General features: G+C 37.1%; 2 protein-coding genes across 5 annotated transcripts in view; one reads left to right on the forward strand and one right to left on the reverse strand.

Moving 5' to 3' along the window:
• The window catches only part of PPP2R5A (protein phosphatase 2 regulatory subunit B'alpha), a 72,665-nt gene extending 51,432 nt beyond the window's left edge, over nt 1-21,233 (forward strand). For all 3 annotated transcript variants that reach the window (XM_035010499.1, XM_035010500.1, XM_035010502.1), the window contains exons 4-13: nt 3,093-3,185; nt 7,110-7,240; nt 8,321-8,380; nt 9,278-9,386; nt 10,021-10,074; nt 16,839-16,889; nt 17,359-17,478; nt 17,559-17,686; nt 18,370-18,471; nt 20,034-21,233. In XM_035010499.1, the coding sequence (XP_034866390.1) occupies nt 3,093-3,185; nt 7,110-7,240; nt 8,321-8,380; nt 9,278-9,386; nt 10,021-10,074; nt 16,839-16,889; nt 17,359-17,478; nt 17,559-17,686; nt 18,370-18,471; nt 20,034-20,166 (981 nt within the window). In that variant the 3' untranslated portion in view covers nt 20,167-21,233. The remainder of the gene's footprint in view (nt 1-3,092; nt 3,186-7,109; nt 7,241-8,320; nt 8,381-9,277; nt 9,387-10,020; nt 10,075-16,838; nt 16,890-17,358; nt 17,479-17,558; nt 17,687-18,369; nt 18,472-20,033) is intronic.
• PACC1 (proton activated chloride channel 1) overlaps nt 20,346-24,339 on the reverse strand; it is a 39,446-nt gene continuing 35,452 nt past the window's right edge. For both annotated transcript variants that reach the window (XM_035010504.1, XM_035010503.1), the window contains exon 8: nt 20,346-23,779. In XM_035010504.1, coding sequence (XP_034866395.1) covers nt 23,618-23,779 — 162 coding nt within the window. In that variant the 3' untranslated portion in view covers nt 20,346-23,617. The remainder of the gene's footprint in view (nt 23,780-24,339) is intronic.

Below are 24,339 nucleotides of genomic sequence, written 5' to 3' on the forward strand. Positions count from 1 at the left end.
TTAAGTTTTTTTTTTTTTTTTTTTTTTTTAATAACAAAGGCGAGGGGAGGGACAGAGGGAGAGAGAATCTCAAGCAAACTCACTGCTGAGTGCAGAGCCCAACACGGGACTCAATCTCATGATCCTGAGATCATGACCTGAGCTGATATCAAGAGTCAGACGCTCAGCTAACTGCCTGAGCCACCCAGTCAGCCACTCAACTGCCTGTGCCAACTGCCTGAGCCACTCTATGCCCCTGTGCCATATAATTTTTGTATATGTACCATTTTATATGTTTCTAGTTTTGCCTTCTCTCCCTAACAAGTGAATGAGGTTTTTTGGAGCTATACAGTGCCCAGTATCTGTTCACAGTGTACATATACAAAAAGGAAAACTTCTGACACCAAATGTGTTGATTTTCCACACCAAGAAATTCACCACTTCTCTGTGAACACCAACTGGGTGTCCTATAATTTATTCATTTCTGACACTAATGACCCAGAGTTACCACAGACGCACAGGTTAAGGGCTCAGTCCCATGAGACCATGCCCCACTTCACATGGCAGTCACGAGTCTTGGCCTCTTGTACTTCTGACCAACTGGCTCTAAGTCTGGGGTTCCCACAACCCACTCCTCAGGTTTGATAATTTGCCATAACTGCCCATAGAACACAGGGAAACACTTCACTTATTGTTACTTACCAGTTTATTATAAAGGATACAACTCAGGAACAGCCAAATGAAAGAGATGCATAGGTTAAGGTATGGAGAAGGGACTCCATGTACCACCCTCCCAGCACCTTGATGTGTTCCCCAACCCAGGAGTTCTCCAAACCCCTTTGTTGAGTATTTTGATGGTGGTCCCATTAGGTGAACATGATTCATTAATACTGGCCAGTGGTGATTGAACTCAATTTCCAGCCTCTCTCCCCTCCCTGGAGGATGGGGAGTTGGGGCTGAAAGTTTCAACCCTCTCATCATCACGTTTCCTGTGATAACCAGGCTTCATCCTCCTGGAGTTACCACATTAACTTAAACTCAAGCATGTTTGAAAGGGACTTCTTATAAATAACAAAAAATGCTTCTCTTACCCCTTATCACTCAGGAAATTCCAAGGGTTTTAGGAGCTCTGTGTCAATAACCAGAGACGAAGACCAAGTATATATTTTCTTATATCACAATGTCACAGTAGGCCAGTATTGGACATGAAAAACAGGCACTGAGGAGCCAGTGAAAATCTATAGCAGTCCATGAGACCTTACTAACTCTTCAGAGGACTCTGATCATTTTTGTATGTTTTTGCATGTGTGCAGCCCAAAGCAAAATTATTTATATAGTTGGTTGATAAGAAGATTATAAGTAAAAACTGATATCAATTTCTGTTTTCGTGTTATAATGTCATACTTAACAACTAAAAGTTAGATAATAATTAGACCAGATAAGCATCACTCCTTTGGATAGTTGGGCAAAGATAGCTCACACAAAAACATTTATTCAGCTCCCAAAACTGTTGTTAGGCTTAGAATATTATTGAACTCATAGTAGTAAAAATTTGTTATTCTATGGTGAGTGATAAGGCCCAGATCTGGTAATTTTTTTGTGTGTGTGTTGTAATGTCTGTAAATTTAGTGTAGCAATCTTTTTTTTTTTTCTCCCTTCTATATGTGGCCTGACTACCTAAATGTTTATTGAATGACTATTTTTACTTTGGGATGTAATCTTCCTTTTTTACTTTTAGGGCACTAGATTAATGTTGTTTGATAGCTTATAAATTAAAGCACATTTGGGGCTATACTCCTGCATTTTATAGATGTTAGGTTACAATAAAAAAAAAACTTTAGTGTATTTTCCTTTCTTCTTAAAAGATAGATGTGTGTGATGTGTGATGGAGGCAAGTTAACTAAACCTTACTTTTTTTTTTTTTTTAAGATTTTATTTATTTGAGAGGAGAGAGAGAGAGCATGAGTGGCGGGGTCAGGGGGAGGGATAGAAGGAGAGGGAGAAGCAGGCTCCCTGCTAAACAGGGAGCCCCATGCAGGGCTCAATTCTAGGACCCAGAGATCATGACCCACGCTGAAGGCAGACAACCAACTGAGCCACCCAGGTGCCCTAAACCTTACTTTTAATTCTGATTTGTGCAGCGAGTGAACATTTCCTATTACTTTTAAGATGCTTTGCACTCATATATATTTATATGTATTAGTGTATATATATTTAAATGTAATATATATTATATATTTTTTATATATATATATTATATATATAATTTTTTTTAAGAGAAAGAGAGGGGAGGGGGAGAGGGGAGCAGGCTCCATGCCCAGCACAGAACCCAGTGAGGGGCTTAGTCTCATGACCCTGTGCTCATGACCTAAGCCTAAACTAAGAGTCCGATGCTTAACTGAGCCACCCAGGTGCCCCTAGATGCTTGGCGCTTTTTAAGTAGACGTCCTGCTGTGACTTCTAGTTTATTCACTGTAGTAAACAGACATTCCTTCCTGAACCCTGAACTTACATAATTTAGTTCATTACTTCCCAAATGTAAATAAGGTATGCTGGTTTTGATTTAATTTTTTCCCACTATAGTTTTATAGAAAGATGTGAAATTTTTTTTGCTTTTTATTGTTTTTGATACACACCCCTTATAATCCAGTTTATTCTTATCTGGAGGTTTCTGATCCATTCAGGACTTTAATACAGATAATACAGATAACAAAAACAAAAACAAAAAACAAGATTAGACTCAACCTTCCTCATTTTATCAATGATGAAACAGCTCAGAGGTTATGAATTACCCTTAAAAGCACAGTTAAAGAACTCTGGAGATTAAATTGAGGTGGGTTAAGAGTCCACTGGAGAAAGAACATGTTCCCAGTGAGTATGGACTGCAAAATAGTTTTTCTTAGTTAAAAAATTTATAGGTGTCCTTTTTATTTTCTAGCTCCTGTAATTTCAGGAGCTTAGGAGGCCAAATTGTTACCAACTCATCACATTTTCTAATGAGGTCGGAAATCTCCCTCCAAGGGTGGTAGGGAAGGTATGTTTGGTATGAAGGGATAAATTTGGGTAAAATTTTATAGGCATCATCTTAACTTTTATTTGACTTTCTTTCATAGTTGGTGTATGAATTCTTCTTAAGATTTTTGGAGAGCCCTGATTTCCAGCCTAGCATTGCAAAGCGATACATTGATCAGAAATTCGTACAACAGGTAAGGAATTCTTAATGTCTTAAATTTTCTTATATTTGTCTTAGCAATGATTTATTAATTTGTGATTTAAAATAGTCTTTCAAAACTTAAATGGTTTATTTCACTTTAACAGCATGTAATACTCTTACCAGACAATTAGGATAAAGGTGAAGTAGCTTTGAGAATATAAGAGTATTTTAAGCAGGAGTGAACTTCTAATGAAGTCAATTGAATTATCTTATCCAATATTGAATTCTCATAGTTACCTTATAAAGACCAGAAAAGCAAGCCTTTCTGGACAATCTTGAGAAAATTTGGTATGACCACTCAATCTAAAGAAGGCTTCTTTTAAATTTTTAAGTCTTTGAACTTGAACTTTGACATATGTTTTAAGCATTGTGTCTTTGAAATGACAGAAAAAATGGAAATGGAATCATTGTTAGGAGTTTGGGCGTTAGGCTCCTTTCCTGTTCCTAATTACCAGTGACCTTTCCTTTTTCCTTTCCCCTTCCCACCTTAAGCATTCTAGCCACCCAGTTCCTAAGCCACAGATAAATGGGATCTTTAAGAAGAAAAGGAAATAGAGTGAAACATAATGTGATACCTTTTATTTATTCTTTATTATTATTTTTTAAAGATTTATTTGTTAGAGAGGACGCACAAGTCGGGGGAGGAGCAGGAGAGAGAAAACCTCAGACTTCCTGATGATCACAGAGCCTGACACAGGGCTCAATCCCAGGACCCTGAGATCATGACGAGCTAAAATCAAGAATCGGCCACTCAAATGACTGAACCACCTAGGCTCCCCCTTCTTTTATTTTATAAATTGGTTATTAGCTATTATTTTTTGGAACTTACATACTGAAAATTAATTTCTCAGAATGTGTTCATTTTTATTTTCAAAATCTTTTCAACAGTGTAAAAGCCTCTTTTTAACTATGGGGAATTGGCTGGCCCTAGACAAGATTGTGAAGTAGACCAGATCTTTCTAGGTTCATTTTTTTCTCTGGAAACTTATCAGTATGTAAGGTCTCATTAGGAACTTGATGCTCCCCTCTTCTAGAGTTGTTTGCATTTTCAAGAAAGGTAGAAGATGAGTGAGAAGGTAGTGATGAACCCAGTGCTAAGGCTGGGATTAAAATTGTTAGGAGGACCTTTTCTACCCTCTTACCACCACTGTATGTTAAAGATTCTACAAACATGAGTTCCACATATTTGGAATTGATTTTTGGTCATTTATACCTACCTCTGACCTCTATACATGAAGTATTCTGACTGGTTGCTGTGAGTATACTGATTAATGGAGAATATTGTCAAGAATATGTCCTTCAGCCATTCAAGCAGCTCCTCATAAATTATGAAGAAATATTAGGTGTGTGCTAACAGTAAAATTTACATTTCATTCACAAGTAAAAATGAGATTAGATGGAGCTTTGGTTTGGTAATTGCAAATGAATGCATATTTATTTCCTTCTATAGCTCTTGTGTGCTACAGAAGGAATATAGTATATTAAGGAACTCTGTAATACCATATTAAATGGTGTTTAAGATAAAAAGCAGGTTGAGAGGAACAGTTGCATTAGTGCTTCTTCAGTCTAGAGCTTCAGGTATTTCTGCTGCTGGATTATTCTGTGGGTTTGAGGGGGATCAAGAAGAAAACTGGTAGAGTGGGACCCATTTTCTACCTTCTCTAAATACCTGAATGATCTGAAAGCCAAAGCCCAGTAATTTGTTCTTAGCAGTTTAGATGACTATGCTTTCATAGATCACTTCTCTTAGTTATTCTTATTATGTTACTTTTGATAAATAAGGGAATTCTCAGCTTTTGTATTTTGAAGTTATTTGATTATGTGGTAATTTTAAGACTTAAAAGTACAGGAAAAAAAAACTTAAATATTATAAATGTGGACATTCATTATTTCAAGAGAAAAAAACACTTGCATAATTCCAAGTTATGTTCAAGTCATAGGATTTCAGAAGAAAAAAGGAAGCTAAGAATTATTGAGTGCATACTTTATGTGCCAGGCACTGTTCTTATATGCTTATAAAGAACTAGACCATGTCTAATTCCACACAGCTAGTGGCTGGGACAGTCAGGATTGGAACTAGACCATGATATTACCTTCTTAAACTTAAAAAAAACAAAAAACAAGATTAGACTCAACCTTCCTCATTTTATCAATGATGAAACAGCTCAGAGGTTATGAATTACCCTTAAAAGCACAGTTAGATGTAAGTATCACAGCCAGAATCAGAAACAATTTCTTGATGCTGAGGTTTATATGTGTTTTATTACATGAATTTATATTTATTTATTTATATCTATTTATATTTCTAAATAGATTATTTTATTTAGATTAATACTTTAAAATAAGTTTCTTTAAATAGACTTGAAACTTGGCTAACAGCTATTCTCTAGTTTAATAGTTTTCTCCTGAGGATCAACTTGTACTAGATTATATTTGTTCTTGAATTAAATATGTCAGCCTTTTATTAATTTGAAAGCTTATCTTCTAAGTAAACCCAACATCAGAAACTTGGATTTGAGTGTCTCAAGTGAGTAGTTTAGCCATTTTTAATTAGAATAATTTGAACTGAATTTATTAGGTATATAAACACAGATTCTTATACCCTAGGTATTTTTGGCTGGAGCCTCATTCAGGACTTTAATAACCTAGTGAACAAAGAATGCAAACTATAAACAAGACATTTGTTTAGGGACATATAAATATGACTAAAGTCATCACCGCCCTCAAAAAATATTCACTCTAGTAGAAGAGATGCATATGTAAACAGTTACATATAATTCAAGACAGAATGGGAAAAGAACTTTGATGAGGTTCAGAGCTTGCCATCTTGATGGTAATTATCAATATCAAAGTACAGAACAGAATTTCTTGATGACTTCATATACGTAATTATATTCTATAGAGAAGGGAGTATTTTAAAATTTTTCCTAAGAAAATCGAATGATTTTTTTTAAAGATTTTGTTTTATTTGAGAGCGAGAGAGAGAGAGAGAGAGCATGAGAGAGGGGTCAGAGGGAGAAGCAGACTCCCCGCCGAGCAGGAAGCCCGATATGGGACTCGATCCAGGGACTCCAGGATCATGACCTGAGTGAAGGCAGTCACTTAACCAACTGAGCCACCCAGGTGCCCCAAAAATCAAATGTTTTATTTAAAATACAGTAATACCATTTTTTGACAGAAGAAATTCACTTTACCATTTTAAAAATGGAAATTTGAGCTTTTGACTTTAAATTTTTCACAGATCTCTTTATCCTGCCTTTGCTGAAGAGTTGTGTAGAGAGGTATAGGAAAATGATGATTTGGCCAGTTTGAACTGGTTTAAAATTTTGCAGCTGGTTGCTAAGGTGACTTTAAGTAAAAATCTGTGGTCTCTCATTGTTTATTTCATTATTTCATGAATGATTTTTGCTCTTTTAGCATGTATCTGCTGACTTGATTTTTAGTGTAAAACCACAAAACAGCTTTGAATACTCATTTGCACATGTGTATTTTTTAAACTTCATTTATTTATAAATGACTTGCAGTTTGCAAGCTTAAGATTTTTGTATGTCGTTTTAAATTATTAGCACTAAAAATCTCTCAAATCTCAACACTCTAAAATTATGAGCCATGGTTAGTAGTCAAGAATAGGATAGAATTTTAAAATGAGTGGCAAGGCAAAAATTAAAAAAATCCCACTTTTTTTTGAAGGGTTTATATTATTATGTTGTTTTTTGAAATGAAGTGAAAAGAAATACTCCTTAAGCTTTTCTTTAGCTTCATTATTTAGCAAGAATAAAATCAACCTAAGGCAGAATCTTTAAGAATCTTTAAAAAATGTTTTAAAGATTTCATGGTTTATCTCTAAATCAAATTAGAATAAAGAAGTTTTAGCTCAATTATTTTTAAAAAGTAATTTCTCAGATTTTTTTTAAAGCTCCTGGAGCTTTTTGATAGTGAAGATCCCAGAGAACGTGACTTCCTGAAGACTGTTCTGCACCGAATTTATGGGAAATTTCTTGGATTAAGAGCATTCATCAGAAAACAAATTAACAACATTTTCCTCAGGTAAACTTGTCATATATTCATATACAGCACTTTTTTCCCCCTCCATGTTTTCTTTTTATTCCACTTCCTTTAGATTAATTTTTAATATCTGAAGTCTATTTGATAGTATTTGAGTCATTTTTAGCATATTTTGTGGGTGTCACTTGATTGCATATAACTTTTTAGAAACTTGTAACCTACTTCTCATGTGAGTGGATAGTAGTAATGAAGACTATTTTTAATAGGTAATACCAATGTTCATGTTTAAAATTCATTGAATTTGTGTAGTTACCTATTTCTTTGAGCTTTTTGTTTAAAAAAATATGTATAAATACTATTTAAATCATTTGCTCTTGAAAGTACTTTCGTTTTTCTGACAAAGCTAATTAAATTTATATGGAGCCTATATTTTGACTATTTTATAAATGATAATCTGTCAAGTAGTTGCTTCTAATTAGGAGATTTAGCTTTAATATACCCATATTTCAGGTTTGGCTTGTTTGTTTTAATTGGAAATCTGGCAGAATTAGGCTAGCATTCCCACGTTGAACAATTAGAAATCAAATCAGTAACAGCTGTCTCCTCTAGAGAGCGCATCTTTCTGCAGGTCTCTGTCCTCCTTTCCTAAGTCCACTTTACTCATTTAACACCTTCCCTGTCCTGTAGTCATCTGAGTTTATGACTTCCTGCTTTAACAGCAAACCTAATCTTGGAAAGCTAGGCAGCCTGTGTAGTTTAGGTTTAGCGAAGCTATGAATAAAAGTGGCTTTATTACATATGGGTCTTTTTCTCATGGATTTTCCTATGGGTGGAGGTTTCCTATTTTGAAAAGTATTTCCTTGAGAAAACCCATCTTTCTTTTAAATTTTTAAGTAAAATAAAATATTCCAGGTGAAGTAATATTCCATTATCTTTGTGGCTAGTTTTAGCAAAAGAAGTAACTAATTTGGGACAAAATAGTTTACAAAGAATTCCTGAAGCATGCTTGTACGTTTCTTATAGTTGCACTTAGGATTGATTTCTTTACCTTCCTGCCTCTTCTCTCAGTTTAGTTTTCTAATGTTTGAGTTTTCATTATATCTATCTTTATTTTAAATTCAGGTTTATATATGAAACAGAACATTTCAATGGTGTTGCTGAACTCCTTGAAATATTAGGAAGGTAAGTCAGTTTTTTTGTTTTTAAAGAGTTAAATAACTTTGAATGTTTTATGTATTAGAATCTTAGCTGGAGTTGGAGAAATTATTTCGTATTTTAGAGTTTAAATATAGAGCACAAGACATAGTTTCTCAACTGAATTCTTTTTATAGCTTTTAAGCGGTCAGCATATTAAAGTACTTGCCATGCAAGACATCTGTTTTAGAATAGGCTGCCTGCTTTTGAAGCTGTGGCATGTTTTATGCCTGATCTTACCAGACTGCCTCAGAAATTTCTAGGATTTGATTGGGAAGAAATGAAGTAAACTATTGTGAATCTTTGATAAACTTATAAGAATTCTTGTTGAGATATTGATAGGCCAGTCCTAATCCATGTGTTCTTTTTAGAAGAATCTGTAGCCTTTTAGTTTACATGAACATTTTGCCTTCCTTATTCATCACACAGCAGTATTAACTTGAGATTAGGCCCCCACTATTTATAGTTAGAGAATGATTATGGAGAAAATTCTTAATTTCAAATCTTTCAGCAAAGTAGGAGAAACTTCAAAATTTACGTCAGAAAATACTTTTTTGCTTCATAAACTATTGAAAGTTCTAACAGCATTGTGATACTGACTCCCCTGTGGCTTTAGGTAGGAGAATAAAGGCAATAATGCATAAACAAAGTGATAGGCTTTATAGAAAATGAAGGTAGAAATTACTTAGTGGGACTTGAATTGGCAGTCCCAGTTTTCTTTTGGGATCATTGAATGACTTAGAGGAACCAGTCTTGTTTGAAGATGGGTAAGTCATTCAACACAGGATTGAAGCAGAACACTGTTCCTTATGTGATCATGGATATAATTTTTGGAAATAAAGTAGTAACTACTTAACCCTTCCCCCTGCCTTTTTTTCCCTCCAGTATTATCAATGGCTTTGCATTGCCACTGAAAGCAGAACATAAACAATTTCTAATGAAGGTTCTTATTCCTATGCATACTGCAAAAGGATTAGCTTTGTTTCATGCTCAGGTAAGTTTCAGACAAATTTCAAATGAAATGAATATTGTTTCAAAGGCTGATATAAAGGCAGAGAAATTGAGAAATATTAAGGCAGCAATTTTAGGTATAAATAAGCAATTTGCTTTGTAAATTGCTCAAGGCAAATTTTCATTATAATTTAGAAGTATTATGATATTTAGCTTTATTAAATAAGCTCAGTGCACTTTAAGTGTAAATATAGGAGAGATAACATCAAGTTTTCTGGTCCAGGCCGACTTTGAATGAGTCCCACATATCTGCAGAATGTTCCATCTAGCATAGATAGCATAGTTGGACAGTGATTTTAGTCTCCATGAGTATTTAGAGAATAATACCGTCAGTACAGGTATACGTGCAGAAACATGCTGAAAAACTATAATGTTAGCTTTAGTCCTGTTTCACTTCACTTTACATTCAGAAGGTAACTCCTGAAAAAAGAACATCTTTTTTGACAGAGAAGCTACTTTCAAGGTTAAAAGTTACACAGTAGTGAGTATATTCGTGTTTATGTATTGAGAGTAAAATTTATTAAAATGAGGTAGTCCTTTTTGTTAACTAAATATAAAAATCCTGTATCACTATTATTTCATTCATTAATATTTATAAACTGTCCCTTACATTTTAGCTAGCCTACTGTGTCGTACAGTTCCTGGAGAAGGATACTACACTAACAGAACCAGTAAGTGTTCTATTTCTTTTTATGTCTCTAATGTGCATTGTAGCATTTTGTTGTACCTTTCTTTATACCATTGTAAAGTTGTCAAACAGCAGTAGTAATATACTTTAAAGTCCTTTAGAAGGAATGTTAAGTTAATCTGCATTGAAAGAACAGTGTTGGGAGGGGGAGTTCTCACAAGTTAGAAGTTGTATCTTGAATAACTTAAATATCGATTAATATTAAAATATCATAGTTGAGATGTGTGATGACAGGATCCAATGACTGCAGTGAAATTTTATATGCATATTATCTTCACTGGTAATCTTTTTATTCTTCACTCACCTTTTTTTTTTTTTTTTAAGATATATTTATTTTTAGAGAAAGAGTGTGCACATGAGCTGGGGGAGGGGCAGAGAGAGAGGGAGAGACTCTTAAGCAGACTCCCCACTGAGCATGGAGCCCTACTCGGGGCTCCATCCCATGACATGAGCTGAAAACAAGAGTTGGATGCCCAACCGACTGAGCCACCCTGGCTACCCTTCATTCACCTTTTAAAATTAAAACATACTGTGAGGGTCCTTGGAGTTTTGTTTTTAGAAATAGGATTTTCCCTCTTATTAATGATAAACCACATGATAGGGATTGGAAACATTTCCTTGCCTTTGGTGATCCAGATGTAATCTTGGAATAAAGGTTGTTTATGAATCAACATAGCAGTTGAACTGAACCTCAAGAACTCTTAAGTTTGAGTTCAGTCTTTGAATTCTGCTATTTGCCTACAATGAGAAGATTCAGGAGAGAATAAAAATATTATGAAAATTGAAGATCCAAGAAAAGAAAAGGTAGGGAGAAAATAGAAAAGTATGAAAGCAAACAAAAAACCTTTTAACATTGGTGAAGTAAGTATTTTGAGAGAATGTTTTCAAGGCATCCTAAATCTAAATATTTAAACTTAAGAGTTCTTGAAGAATAGCAAAAGATTTGAAGGATTTAAATAAGATTTTATTATGAAGTTACTTAGGCTATCCTTAGGCATGCTTGAAAAGATTATGAACTTTGTGCTCTTCCTCTAACTTGAACTTCCTGTAAAGGAACAAGAGATATTTTTCCACTCCCTAATACTTGGAGTTTTTGAACTTTTAGACTTGCAGATCTTTCTGGAAACAGCTAAAAAAAAGCAGTTTTTAAAGATAAATCAGGAGAATTAGAAGCCTAGTATTCACATGAAACCACATAAACCTCTAAAGTGAATTAAAACTTAATATAAATCCATGGTACCTCTCCTCAGAATTAAGACAAAACCCGTAACATAATAAGTCATGGTTCATAATTGAATTATAGACAGATGTAATTTAAATATAAATTAATATGGGGTGGATAGGGGAGAAGATAGGTAATTTCTTTTTAAAGAGTAGATTGGAGAGGGGGATCATGGCTAGATGTCTGTCTTATGTGAGCTGAGTTAATGGAAATAGAAACAGGATGAGGAGGTAGGAAGGTAAATGTCCAAGTTGACAAAGGAAAATAGTTTTCAATTCATAAAGATTTGTAGATACATAGATCTTGCAGTTTCTACCATAGGCCATTCAGCACCCAAATTATGGCCATGATACTTGGGTTTGAGCCTTCATACTCATTCTCTAGAAACCTGGTATTCATATCAAAGCTTCCTACAAATTATAAATAAGTCAGAGCTTTGGCTAGTTTATTACATTATTTGTGTACCTATATCTTCAATTAAAATTATTTTTCTAAAATGGAAATGACTTTATTGTTACTTCCGTTTATGAAAATAACGTGTATTAATTTGGTTCACACAATACAAAATCATAAAGCACAAGTTGGAGGAAATTCCTTAAAATCTTGTTCCCTAAAAACCATCTTTGGTGAACATATTCCTAGAAATTTTTTCTAGGTTAAACAGTGGGACAGTGCTGAGCAGGTTTTTTCACTTCTCAGTATAATGTGGCTGTCTTTCCACATTAATTGGTTTCATTGTTTTCACTGGTAACATCAGATTCCATAACACATTTAATCTTCAGTTAATGGGCACATGAGTAGTTGAAACATGTTGCTGGTTGAGGGGATGTTTAGGGTATTGGAATTTTTCCGTGTTCTGTCTGTGGTGGTGGTAACAAAATCAAAACCTATGTGTGTATAAAAGCCCTCAGGACAGCACACCAAAAAAAAATTTTTTTTTTTACTGTATATGACTTTTTTTAAGTATTTAATTTTAAAAAATTTTTAGGTAATCTCTACACCCAGTGTGGGGCTCAAACTCATGACCCCGAGATTAAGAGTTGCATCTCTTATCAACTGAGCCAGCCAGGTGTCCCATGTATATAAATGTTTAAAAATCATTAAAATTAAAACCATGTGGCTAGGTCAAAGAAATTTTAACATATTCCAAGTTGCCTTCCAAAATGTTTCAACAATTTAATATTTCAGTCCAGAGTCTGAAGATGCCTTTTCCCTCACCCTTGCCAATGCTGAAAATTAAGCTTTAATTTGCTAGTCAAATAGGTATGAAATACTATTTTTTAAATTTTTTTAAAAGATTTTATTTATTCGATAGCGAGAGAGAGCACAAGCAGGGGGAGCAGCAGGGAGAGGGAGAAGCAGGCTCCCTGCTGAGCAGGGAGCCCCATGCGGGGCTCGATTCCTGGATTCTGGGATCATGACCTGAGCTGAAGGCAGATGCTTAACCAGATGAGCCACCCATGTGCCCCTGAAATATTATTTTTTAAAGATTTTATATTTATTGGAGAGAGAGAGCATGAATGGAGGAAGAGGCAGAAGGAGAGAGAGGGGGAAAAGGAGACTCCCCACTGAGCAGGAAGCCTCACTTGGAGCTGGATCCCAGGATCCTGAGATCATGTCCTGAGTCAAAGTCAGACATTTGACTGAGCCACCCAGGCACATGGTATGAAATATTATTTTAATATGCTTTTTTTATTATTACTACGAGGATTAAGCCATCCTTTTATATAGTTACTGGTCATTTACATTTTGGGGTCGTTTGCCTACTTTTAATCATTTTCCTGTTAATAGTTTGCAAATAGTTTTTATCCATTTGGAGTTTCTAAGTTTGAATATAGTTTTTAATCTTTACCCTAAAGAACTAAAAAAAATAATAGGGCACCTGGGTGGCTCAGTTGGTTAAGCGACTGCCTTCGGCTCAGGTCATGATCCTGGAGTCCCTGGATCGAGTCCTGCATAGGGCTCCCTGCTCGGCGAGGAGCCTGCTTCTTCCTCTAACCCTCCCCCTCTCATGTACTCTCTCTCTCTCATTCTCGCTCTCTTAAATAAATAAATCTTTAAATAATAATAATAATAAATCATGTAGTGGAATCTATTCATCATCATGGTTTTTTGGCCTTGATGTCATGCTAAGAAAAATCTTTTGAGAGTGTGGGGGGTGCAGGAGTGGGGGTAGGTAGAGGGACAGAGGGAGAGAATCTTAATAAGCAGGCTCCACACCCATCACAGAACCCTGTGTGGTGCTTGATCTCAAACCCTGAGATGATGACCTGATCCAAAATAAGAGTCTGACGCTTAACCAACTAAGCCATCCTGGCACCCCAATATTCTCCAGTATCCTAGTTATTTTATGGATTTAGTTTTTACCTATAAAAACTTTATTCCATCAGTAAGTTTCCTAGGGCTGCCATGGTGAATTACCACAAACTTGGTGGCTTAAAATAACAGAAATTTATTCTCTCAGAGTTCTGAAGGTCAGAAGTCCAAAAGTGCAGCAGGGCTGCACTCCCTCCAGATCCTCTAGGGGAGATGCCATTCCTTGCATCTTCCAGTTTCTGGTGTCTCCAGGTGTTCCTCAGCTTGTGGCATGGCTGCAATCTCATACTGCTGCTGTTTCTGTCTGTCCTGTGTGTGTCTTTTATAAGGACATGTCACTGGATTTAGGGCCTAACCGGATAATCCAGGATGATCTCATCTTGAGATCCTTAACTAATTATATTTGCAAAGGCTCATTTTCCAAATAAGTCACATTCATAGATTCTAGAGATGAGGACATAGACATACCTTTTGGGGGGCCATCATTTAACTCATTACACCATTTGAAATTGAAATTTGTATGTGACAAGGGTAAAAAACGTATTAGTTTCTATTGCTGTCTAACAAATTATCACAAAACTTAGTGGCTTAAAACAAAAACATTTATTTCATTGTTTCTGTGAAGCACGAATCCAGGCATTACGTAGCTGGGTCCTCTGCTTTAAGGTCTCTTCCAAGGCTGCAGTCAAGGTGTTGGCCCAGGCTGGGGTCTCATAGAAAGGATTAAATGAGGAAGGATCTGCTTCTGAGTCCATGTGGGTATTGGCAGAATTCAGTTCCTCAAGTGATGTTGGACTGAGGGCCTAAAATTCATAGCTGGCTCTTGGTTGGAGGCCACCCTCAGTTCCTTGTCATGTGGGCCTCTCCAGCATATCAGCTTGCTTTATCAAAGTTTGCAAGACAAGAAGGCTCTAGAGTCTGCTAGTAAGCTGTAAGTCACAATCTCTTGTAACTTATGGAAGTGATATTCTGTCCCTTTGGCCGCATTCTGTTGGCTAGAAGCAAGTTACTAGGCCAGCCAAACTTGTGGGGATTGGATTACACAAGTCTGTGAATTCAGGAAGGTATGGATCATGGAAGATCATTTTAGGAGTCTGGCTATCAACAGAGCCACAATTTTTTCTTTCTAAATGGTGAGACAACAGTCCAAGTACCACCACTTTAATTGGCTAATTCATCTATTTCCCATGGAACTGAAATGCTACCATTGTTATACTAAACCCCATTTACACATGAGTGTAGATACTCCTCTATTTCATACCTCCCGTGTTTTCTTTAAGCTTTCTACCCAACGTGGGGCTGAACTCATGACCCCAAGATCAAGAGTCACATGCTCTTACTGAGCCAGCGAAGCATCCCTATTTCATATCTTTTTGTCAGTTTCTGTGCTATCTTGTTTTAGTTGCTGTTATCAGTAATGGGGGTTCCACTCCATTAATTCTCCCCCTACCCCCACAAAAAAATTCTTGGTTATTTGCTTACATTTATGGATTTTAGAATAAATGTTTTTAGTTTCAGAAAGTTATTTAGTTGGTATTTGATTGAAATTACATTAAATGTAGGAAAAATGTATGATACTGAATCTTGTATTTGAAGTGTTTCATGATCAGTAAACATTTCTTGCAAATTTTATTTATGTACATTAGTTTTTGTTATGAAACACATCTTTTATTATTACACTTTGTTTTATAAAGGTATTGATTTTTATATATTTATCTGGCCACATATTGAACTTTCCTACTCAGTTCAGTAATTTCCCAGTTTTTTTTTTAAATTAGGGGGTATATAATCATTATATACTTTTACATACTTAAATAAGTATAATTCTGGTATTCCTGTCCGAGATTATTCATCAGATCCTTTTTAACTTACTGGATTGTCCCCAGAACAATGTTCTTCCCAATTTTAATTTGAATGAGGGTTTATTACTAAACCAGGCTATAAAATATAACTGGACTACAACTATAAAATAACCTAAAAGGCTATCAAAGATATATTTCTGGGGCGCCTGGGTGGCTGTTGGTTAAGCATCTACCTTCAGCTCAGGTCATGATCCCAAGGTCCTGGGATCGAGCCCTGCGTTGGGCTCCCTTCTGAGCAGGGAGCCTACTTCTCCCTCTCCCTGACACTCCGCCTGCTTGTGCGCACTCTGTCACATAAAATCTTTTTAAAAAAAAAATTAAGAGTTCCAGTTTCTTAACAAAAATGTATTTCCACAAAAGTACCAGGCCCTGATGGTTGCAGCGTATTTTGAAGAAATCATTATGTAAGATGATTGCTGATGGTTTCTGAGAAATTCTCTTCATTCTAGCTTACTAATTTTTATCAGAATATATAGTCAGTCAAACATATCAAATAACTGTTCAGAATCTTTTGAGATGATCATATAGTTTTCCCTTTTAACTTAAAAACTAATGACTTGAACTCGAATTTCTGGAATAAGGCATAAGGGGGCAAGTAGTAGTGTTCTGTTAATACACTGTTAACATTCAGTTTAATACAAACTTTTGCAACTGTGTTCACTTAAATTCATGATCACTTCCTTGTATTTTGGTTATCAAGATGGTGCTAGCTATGAAATAAAGCGGGAAGCTTTCTCATGCTTCAAATGGTTTTAAGTAACAGGAATTCTTCGTTCCTTAGTTTCTCCCTAAAATAACTTCCCTCCCTCACCCCACCCAGTCATTATATTTTCCTTTATTTTCTTAAGTAGCACTGACTATTAAAATTACTTCTGTGTTGGGCGCCTGGGTGGCTCAGTTGGTTAAGCGACTGCCTTCGGCTCGGGTCATGATCCTGGAGTCCCGAGATCGAGTCCTGCATCGGGCTCCCTGCTCGGCAGGCAGTCTGCTTCTCCCTCAGACCCTCCCCCCTCTCATGTGCTCTCTTTCTCATTCTCTCTCAAATAAATAAAATCTTTAATAAAAAATAAAATTACTTCTATGTTTAATGGAAAATCAGGGATCTCATCTGTCTTGTTCATCACTGTGTTCCTAGCTTCTAGAATAGTATCTGGTACAAAGGTAATAAATATTTGTTGGATTATTATAAAAGTATAAAGCTGAGCAGAAAATCTGGGGATACACTTGAATATTAAATAATACTGATCTACCTCAGAATGAATATTGATATAATCACAATTGCTAAAAATTTCCTGGGGTTAACAAACTTCATTGCTTAATTTGTGCTAAACTTTTCCTTTTTTGCAGGTGATCAGAGGGCTGCTGAAATTTTGGCCAAAAACATGCAGTCAGAAAGAGGTAGGTTTTGTTCAAAAAAACAGTACAACTTTATTAAAATTTCTTAATCTTAGGGCTTTATTATAAACCATGCTTCTTGGGGCTCCTGGGTGGCTCAGTTGGTTAAGCACCTGCCTTGGGCCCAGGGTTGTGGGATCGAGCCCTGCAACGGGCTGCCTGTTCAGCAAGGAGCCTGCTTCTCTCCCTCTGCTGCTCCCTCAAACCCCTTCTGTCAAATAAAAACCTTAAAAAAAAAAAAATTCTTCTTCGGGCTGGCTGTATTGTCACTGCTGCTGAGCAAGAAGTGGTCTTTTGGGGATTGAGAGAGACTTGGTGGGATAGCTGAACATTATAGTAAAATGTATATACAATCAAGACCTTAATTTTGCCCACTGTGTAATTTGCCAGTTAACCTTCTCATTTATAGTTTTCTATGTTAACACCGTGTAATTTATGTTATGTCTCTTAAAAGAAAATTTTTTTAACCTAGGTGATGTTTTTAGGAGAAATTGAAGAAATCTTAGATGTCATTGAACCCACACAGTTCAAAAAAATTGAAGAGCCCCTTTTTAAGCAGATATCCAAGTGTGTATCCAGTTCTCATTTTCAGGTATGATATTTCCAGTAAAGCCATTTTTATACTATTTCTTTTTTCTCTTCTAGTTTTGACATTTCTAAATGTCTTCTTAGGTTGCAGAAAGGGCATTGTACTTCTGGAATAATGAATATATTCTTAGTTTGATTGAGGAGAACATTGATAAAATTCTGCCAATTATGTTTGGCAGTTTGTACAAAATCTCCAAAGAACACTGGAATCCGTAAGTGTCTTTTATGTTGATTGTGTTATTCTTGTGCTTGTGCTTTTTGTCCTTCGATCTAACTCATACATGAAACCTATAGAGATTTGGAGCTTATTCCAAGGTTAGCATCACAGTTCTATTCTTTTGTGTACTTGGTACAGTTTTATAAAGCTCTTAGTTTCAATTTAAAATTACAAATCTTCCTGAAGGGAGGACTATCTAGTGTGACATTCTGCACAACTGTGTGGTCAAACCCATTGGGGAGACCAACCCAGCATCTGCAGAGGATGCACAAACCTCTACGGGTTAGCACTCTCCCAGGGAGAACCTGAAGTGCTTAAGGTCATGTTAGCAATGTTCAGATTGTGCATGTATTCTAACCTCAGTAACATCCTTATCCTACTTTCTATTTTTCTTACAAGTTATGGTAGGTAGCTCTTTCTCATCTTTTAATACTGTTAGCTTGAGACAGTAGACTGTGGAGCAGACATGAAGGTAACTAACGTTTTAAGAATTTAAGCATGATAGAAGACAGAAGTGAATTTTGAATCATCTCTGTCACCACTGTCTATGTGACCTTGAGCAAACTATTAAACCTCTTGTACTTTATCATCTCTAAAGTGGATTAAGTGAATCAGCCACCATTTAGGGATGATAATGTTACGTTTCCTGTGACCCAACACTGCTTATTTTCATTTTAGGACCATTGTGGCACTGGTATACAATGTGCTGAAAACCCTAATGGAAATGAATGGCAAGCTCTTCGATGACCTTACTAGCTCATACAAAGCTGAAAGACAAAGGTATGTGGTATCTTTAATTACCAGGTTATTGATATATTTTAGGTTAGTTGAATGTGATTCAGTCCAATAAGGTATCTTGCCTAAGTTAAAATTATAATGTTTAAGTCAGTTAAATTAGAGACTTTCAAGTTGTAATGCTCAAACTCATTTCCAAATAGAAAACTTCCCCTACTGGTTGGTTAGATGACAGTTCTAATGTGGATTATAAATCCTGTTTATCGCATTCTGAGCCTGTGACTTCATTGGTCTGGTAGCATCTGCATCATGAAATACAATTTATGCCAGATTTATACAATTTGATCTATGTATTTATGAAAATCGTTTGTCCAGATGGGCTTCCATAGTGAGCTTTACTCTTCAGCTGCTATTTGCACAACAGTTTGGTAGTTTTAAGTTGCCCATTTTAACAGAGTGGTAGCTTAAAGTTCAGCATAGTTCTTTTTTGGTCAGAGGGAGCTCACATAATGGGTATGCCTCTGGCTCAGTACTATTAATATTTTGTTCCTTGCGACAGTAAATATTTTAGAGATGGTAGCATATAGCACCATTTACAAAACTGCCTAAGTGATCACCTCTTTTGGAGAACTTCATATATAAAATAATCTTCTAAAAATCACTTTCTTCTCATTTATTTCAAACATCAGGCAGGCAGTAACCATTCTACTTGAGCCAACCCATCTTTTGAGGGTAATAACTACCGTTTCCTTCTAAAAAGTTTATCACCTATTGTTTGGAAAAGCTGATCTCTTTTGACTATAAATCCTAATCAGGATTTTCTTGTGGCAAATAGAACAAAGATAGTAGCTCTTCTTCAGGGCCATCCTAGCCCATGAATAACTCTTAAAAAAAAAAAAAAAAAAAGCACCTTTCAGGCAGGAAAAGAAATTAGGTACATAGTTTAAACCTTAGGAAGCAAGAAAGGTAATTAGGATCACATGAAACTTGTATATTTCACATGACTAAGAATAATCATCATATCTGCAAAAACATCTGAAGGACGTTCATACAGTCCTTCAGAACAGTTTCGTCCAAGTTATTCAGAAGCGTTTTCCTTAGAATTGAAATTAAATGGTTGAAACAAAAAATATTTTGAATTTTTTTTTCCTTTTCAAACTTCAGTTTTCATTTGACATCAAAGATACAAACTAGTTAGTGGCTAGAAAGATGATTCCACCCGGAAGTGGCTCCAGGCTGACCTCATAGCCACCCTTCAGTCTCCATAAGAGGACGACCATCACAGCTCTCCTGGCTGTAAGAGGGTTAGGTGAGAAAGTGAATGTAATAAAGCACAAATGACAATAGCGGTCGTGGATGTGGGAATATGTAGGGGAAAGCAAGGAGTATCTCTGAGTTGGTATGGGAGATGCACAGGGGCAGTAATCACTCAGGACAGTGACATAGAATAATTAGGTGCTCCAGGTAATTGGCCTCAAATGCTTTAGTAAAGGGATTGAAGTGAAATGTGGGTGAACAGTATGTTCCCCAGCACACTGCCAAATAGCAAGTTTCTTCAGGCTCTAAATTAGAGGTTTCTGACTACAAAAATTTTGGTTTATCTACAGAGAGAAAAAGAAGGAATTGGAACGTGAAGAATTATGGAAAAAATTAGAGGAGCTAAAGCTAAAGAAAGCTCTGGAAAAGCAGAACAGTGCTTACAACATGCACAGTATTCTCAGCAATACAAGTGATGAATAAAAAAAGCCCACCACCTCTGTTGGATAGGCAGTTTTGTACACTTTTTTGAAATATGTAAAAATTATGAAACAAACCTCTCAGTATAATTAAAAGGCCAACTTTTTTTCTGGCAACTGTAAATGAAAAATATGGACTAAACATAGCCCTGTGCTGTATCATGGACACAGTATATTGTAACCTTTGTCTAATCATGGATTTATTGTGTCACTTCTAAAGTTTCACAGAAATGAATGAACTTTATCCTCTATGATATGAGTGAGATAATTATGGGAGTGGTAAGAATTATGACTTGAATTTTTTTTTTTTTGATTGTGTTGCACATAGATATAGTAGTCTGCTCTGTATATTTTTCCCTTTTATAATGTGCTTTTCACATTGCTGCAGACCTTAGTTACATCCTGGGAAAAAGAACATTTCCTAAAATAAAACTAAGGTGTAATCCTTACTCTTCCCTTTGTTGCTCCCAGAAATATGATGGGGGGAGTTACCTGCCCTAAGCCTTCCTTCATTAGAGGTATTTACTGCACTCTGGAATTTGAACAGAAACTTAAATCTCCAGACTTTTTAAAGCACAAAATATAAATAAAAGCTGGGAAAGTAAACCAAATTCTTCATATTGCTCCTCATGAATACCCCCCTCTCATCTGCAACTCCCCAGAGCGATGAGCCCAGATTCATAGAGGCAGCGCAGGTGAACACTGAGCCCGCCTCTCAGTTCATTCCTCCTCTTCCTCCCAAAGGCTGAAGGCAGGACCTTTCCAGTCCTCACAACCTGCCCTTCCTCCAGTCCCTCCTGACCCAGGGAAGGAGGCTTTGAGTCCCACAATGTGGTGACGCAGAACGCTCACTGTCACTGCCTGGCTTTATTTAAAGGAAATGCAGTAGGCTTCTCCCCTGTAGAGTTCTTGACTGTAGAGAGGTCTTGTATGTTTTCACTTGGTCAAGTATTTCTCACATCTTTTGAGTACCATTCCAATCTCTTGCAGTTGCGTGGAAAACTGTTTTGTAATGAAAGATCTTCATTGGGGGATTGAGCAGCATTTAATAAAGTCTATGTTTGTATTTGGCCTATGTTGTGTTTGCTTTTTCCAGCTCTAAGCTGAGGCGTCCAGATGCAGCCTGCTCTCCCTTATATTGATAAAGCCATACATGACCGCTGCAGCCACTTACCAGAGTACATCTGTTTTACAGAATACCTGTATAAAATTCCAAGTTTCAGGATATCCTTTCATCTTCCTTCATGTCTGTGTTCAGAGAATAGATTCAAATTATCTTAAATGTCAGTTGGAATTAAAAATCTCAAAATCTATAATAAACACTTCCCTGGGTGAGGTCCAGAGAAATTATGGCAGAGTCAGAAATTAGACATTATTGTAAACTTCCCACTCTTTTGCATTCATGAGGAACTCTAGCCTGGGTCCTGCACACGATTCCTAGGTCACTGTAAAAGCAACTCCTTTCACTCGCTGCGGCCCCAGGAGAAACTCTTCCTTTCGGTACATGGCTCATATTTTAGTGTCTCAAATAGCCACCTTACCCCGGCCACCCAGATCAACATGCTTTTGCCAAAACCTCCGCACTAACCCAAGGCCAGCCAGTGTTACTGACAGCTGGGGGCAGCACAGGAAGGCAAGGGTGATCCTACTACAGAACACAGACTGAAAGGCCAGCCCTACCTTTCCAGAAAGTAAAGGTTAGGTCTAACTGTCTGGTAGTGGAAGGTTTATATATTTCTTTCGCTGAACAGCCACAGTGGATTCGGGCAGGCTGCAGCTGTAAAGTTTTTTTGACAAGCTTAAAAATGCTCACTTCCTAACTACTTATTTTAAAGCACATGTAAGATGTCTCTCAACTTTCCACAATACAGGAAATGCAGTTTTAGTATGTTTATATGAGCAAATTTTATTAGATAGTTAATACTAAAGTGGTGTGTCATCTTCAGAGAGATTTTAACACACACACAGACACGCGTTTTCCAGTATTAAGGTAAGCTACGCCTGGCTTTGCATTTGCCTTACCGAAAAGACTTTACAGAAAGACAAGATCTAGGCTCACGTTTGAATGTGCATGCTTCTGTGGCATAGCAGAGTACCAGGGAATATTTCTTTGCACAAGTTTATCTTTAGTAATTCAAGTAACAGTGTCTTGCTAAGTTAGACATGAGATAAGAATGCCCCACTTGTACATTTGAGTTTTTCCTCTTTAAATTACCTAAAGCCAGGTTATAAAATGCAGGAAGTGTTACCAAGTCCTCTTTGGAAGCAAAGGGCATGTAAATAATTTGAAACTCTGGAGACAATTTTCATAACCTTAAATCACCCCATTGCTACTGTGTAAAAAATACTGAGTACTCATCTCTGTCAAAAGCTAGGCTGAAGGCTTTGAGGGTCACACTGAGTGCCCGTTTCTCAGATGGGTGCTTTGGTAGGTAGGACAGGAACAGAACACGGAGGACAGAGTAGCTCTGTCACTCTTACTGGGCCACCTACCCTTCCTTGGACGCAGTCATGACATACCTCGGGAGTCCAGATCCATCCATCTTGGGAGTCCAAGCTCACGTGGCCACTTATTTGGAGGTCACAGAATGAAAGTGTACTGGTGTCTACCAATTTAGCAGATATTCATACTGGCAAACGGACTCCTTTTGCATTAACCTAACTTTTATTTACCTGTTAATAAAATCATCAAAATACACCGAGTAGGCACCTCCTCTGTACATGTCCCAGTGCTTTTGCAGGTTAATCACTTTGCACTCTTACACCTGCATCAACAAATATTCTAGCCAGACAGGTAGGTGGCTAGTCAATCCACAGGAAAGCTTAGCACTAGTTTCTAGTAGCTTTAAAAAAGTCCCATTTTAAAATTTAACAAATGAGAGAGCATGTCAGAGGCCAGATAACGTAACTGGCAGATGATGCCGAAGACATAAGGGATTCTGCCTTTGGGTACAGGGTGCAGAGGCTTCAACGCATAACCTGCACATCTGCATCGTCAGGATTTGGGGAAAAAGAAAATCACGCTCTCTTCTGTCCACTTAAAAAACCTGGGGTGGGGTGGGGTGGGGGGCAGACTAAGGTGAAATGCAGAGCCTTAATTATCCTGTTAGAGCTTAACTATACACCAAACCAAATAAGAAAGGCAGCTTCACAACCCTTCAGAAAACCTGATACATATCTAATTCCATCTTCCACAATCCCTATTCATTTGTCCAAAAATGTTCGTTAATAATTTAAATACTTAAATAGGTTTTAGGTTATCCACTGGCTCTGTTCCATTAGGCTCTAAACATCCTCTTTTGGGGCCAGGGTCGAAGCTGCGGTCTGGCAGGCTGCTGTTCGCAGCGAGGCTCGTTTCAAGTGAGCACAGGGCCACCGGTTGCTCCGTGTACCAAAACAGAAGTGACGAGAACTTCCATCACCGGGGGCAGTTCTACAAACACCACGAGGCCACCTCAGCTTATGTGGTTTGCTGCCTGACCTCTTTTTTTAAGGTATCTCTTCCTAATTTTGATCATCCATTTCACACTCAGTTTGGCAAACTCTGCTGCTTTAAACAACGCCAAGAAGGCCCCACAGAGGAGGGCGATTGTGTTCCAAGGATTGGCGGTGATTATCTGGAAAACAGCAACAAACACAAGCTTCTCAGTTTGCTTCAACTCTGATTCCGAGGTCGTATCAGCATGATTGTCAAGAGCCTCCTACCCCAAATTATGGGAGTGACAAGAAAAATACCCGGCTCCTAAAACTGCCATGACCATACTTTGTTCCAACTACACCTTGAAGGTGCAGAGCTCAAGTCTGAGAAGAAAAATACTAATCCCTTCCTACCATAAACGGATCCTGGGGGGAAAAAAAAAGTTTCTTAAAAAAGCTCTTGCACAAATTAGATATTCAGTACTGAAGCTTAAATTTCTGGCCTCATCCACAGTAAGGGAACTTGCTTTGAGACAAATTTCCCCCAAAACTGTACCCACTGCATCAGGTCAGTTCCTCTTGTCTTCTTCCCATCTCTCGGTGACGCACACTTGTCCTCCACCCGGTCCAGTGACGGCCGCCCGCCCCGGACTCCTGCCTCCAGGCTGTGCCCTCTGATGCCTGCGCTGCTCTCCTGCTACCCAAGTGCGCTGACCCTGCACGGCTCCTCGGGGGCCAAAACCCTCTCGACTTCAGCAGA

Source organism: Mirounga leonina, unplaced genomic scaffold (assembly GCF_011800145.1).
Source record: "Mirounga leonina isolate KUSES-001 unplaced genomic scaffold, KU_Mleo_1.0 Mir_154, whole genome shotgun sequence".
NCBI classification, from domain to species: Eukaryota; Metazoa; Chordata; class Mammalia; order Carnivora; family Phocidae; genus Mirounga; species Mirounga leonina.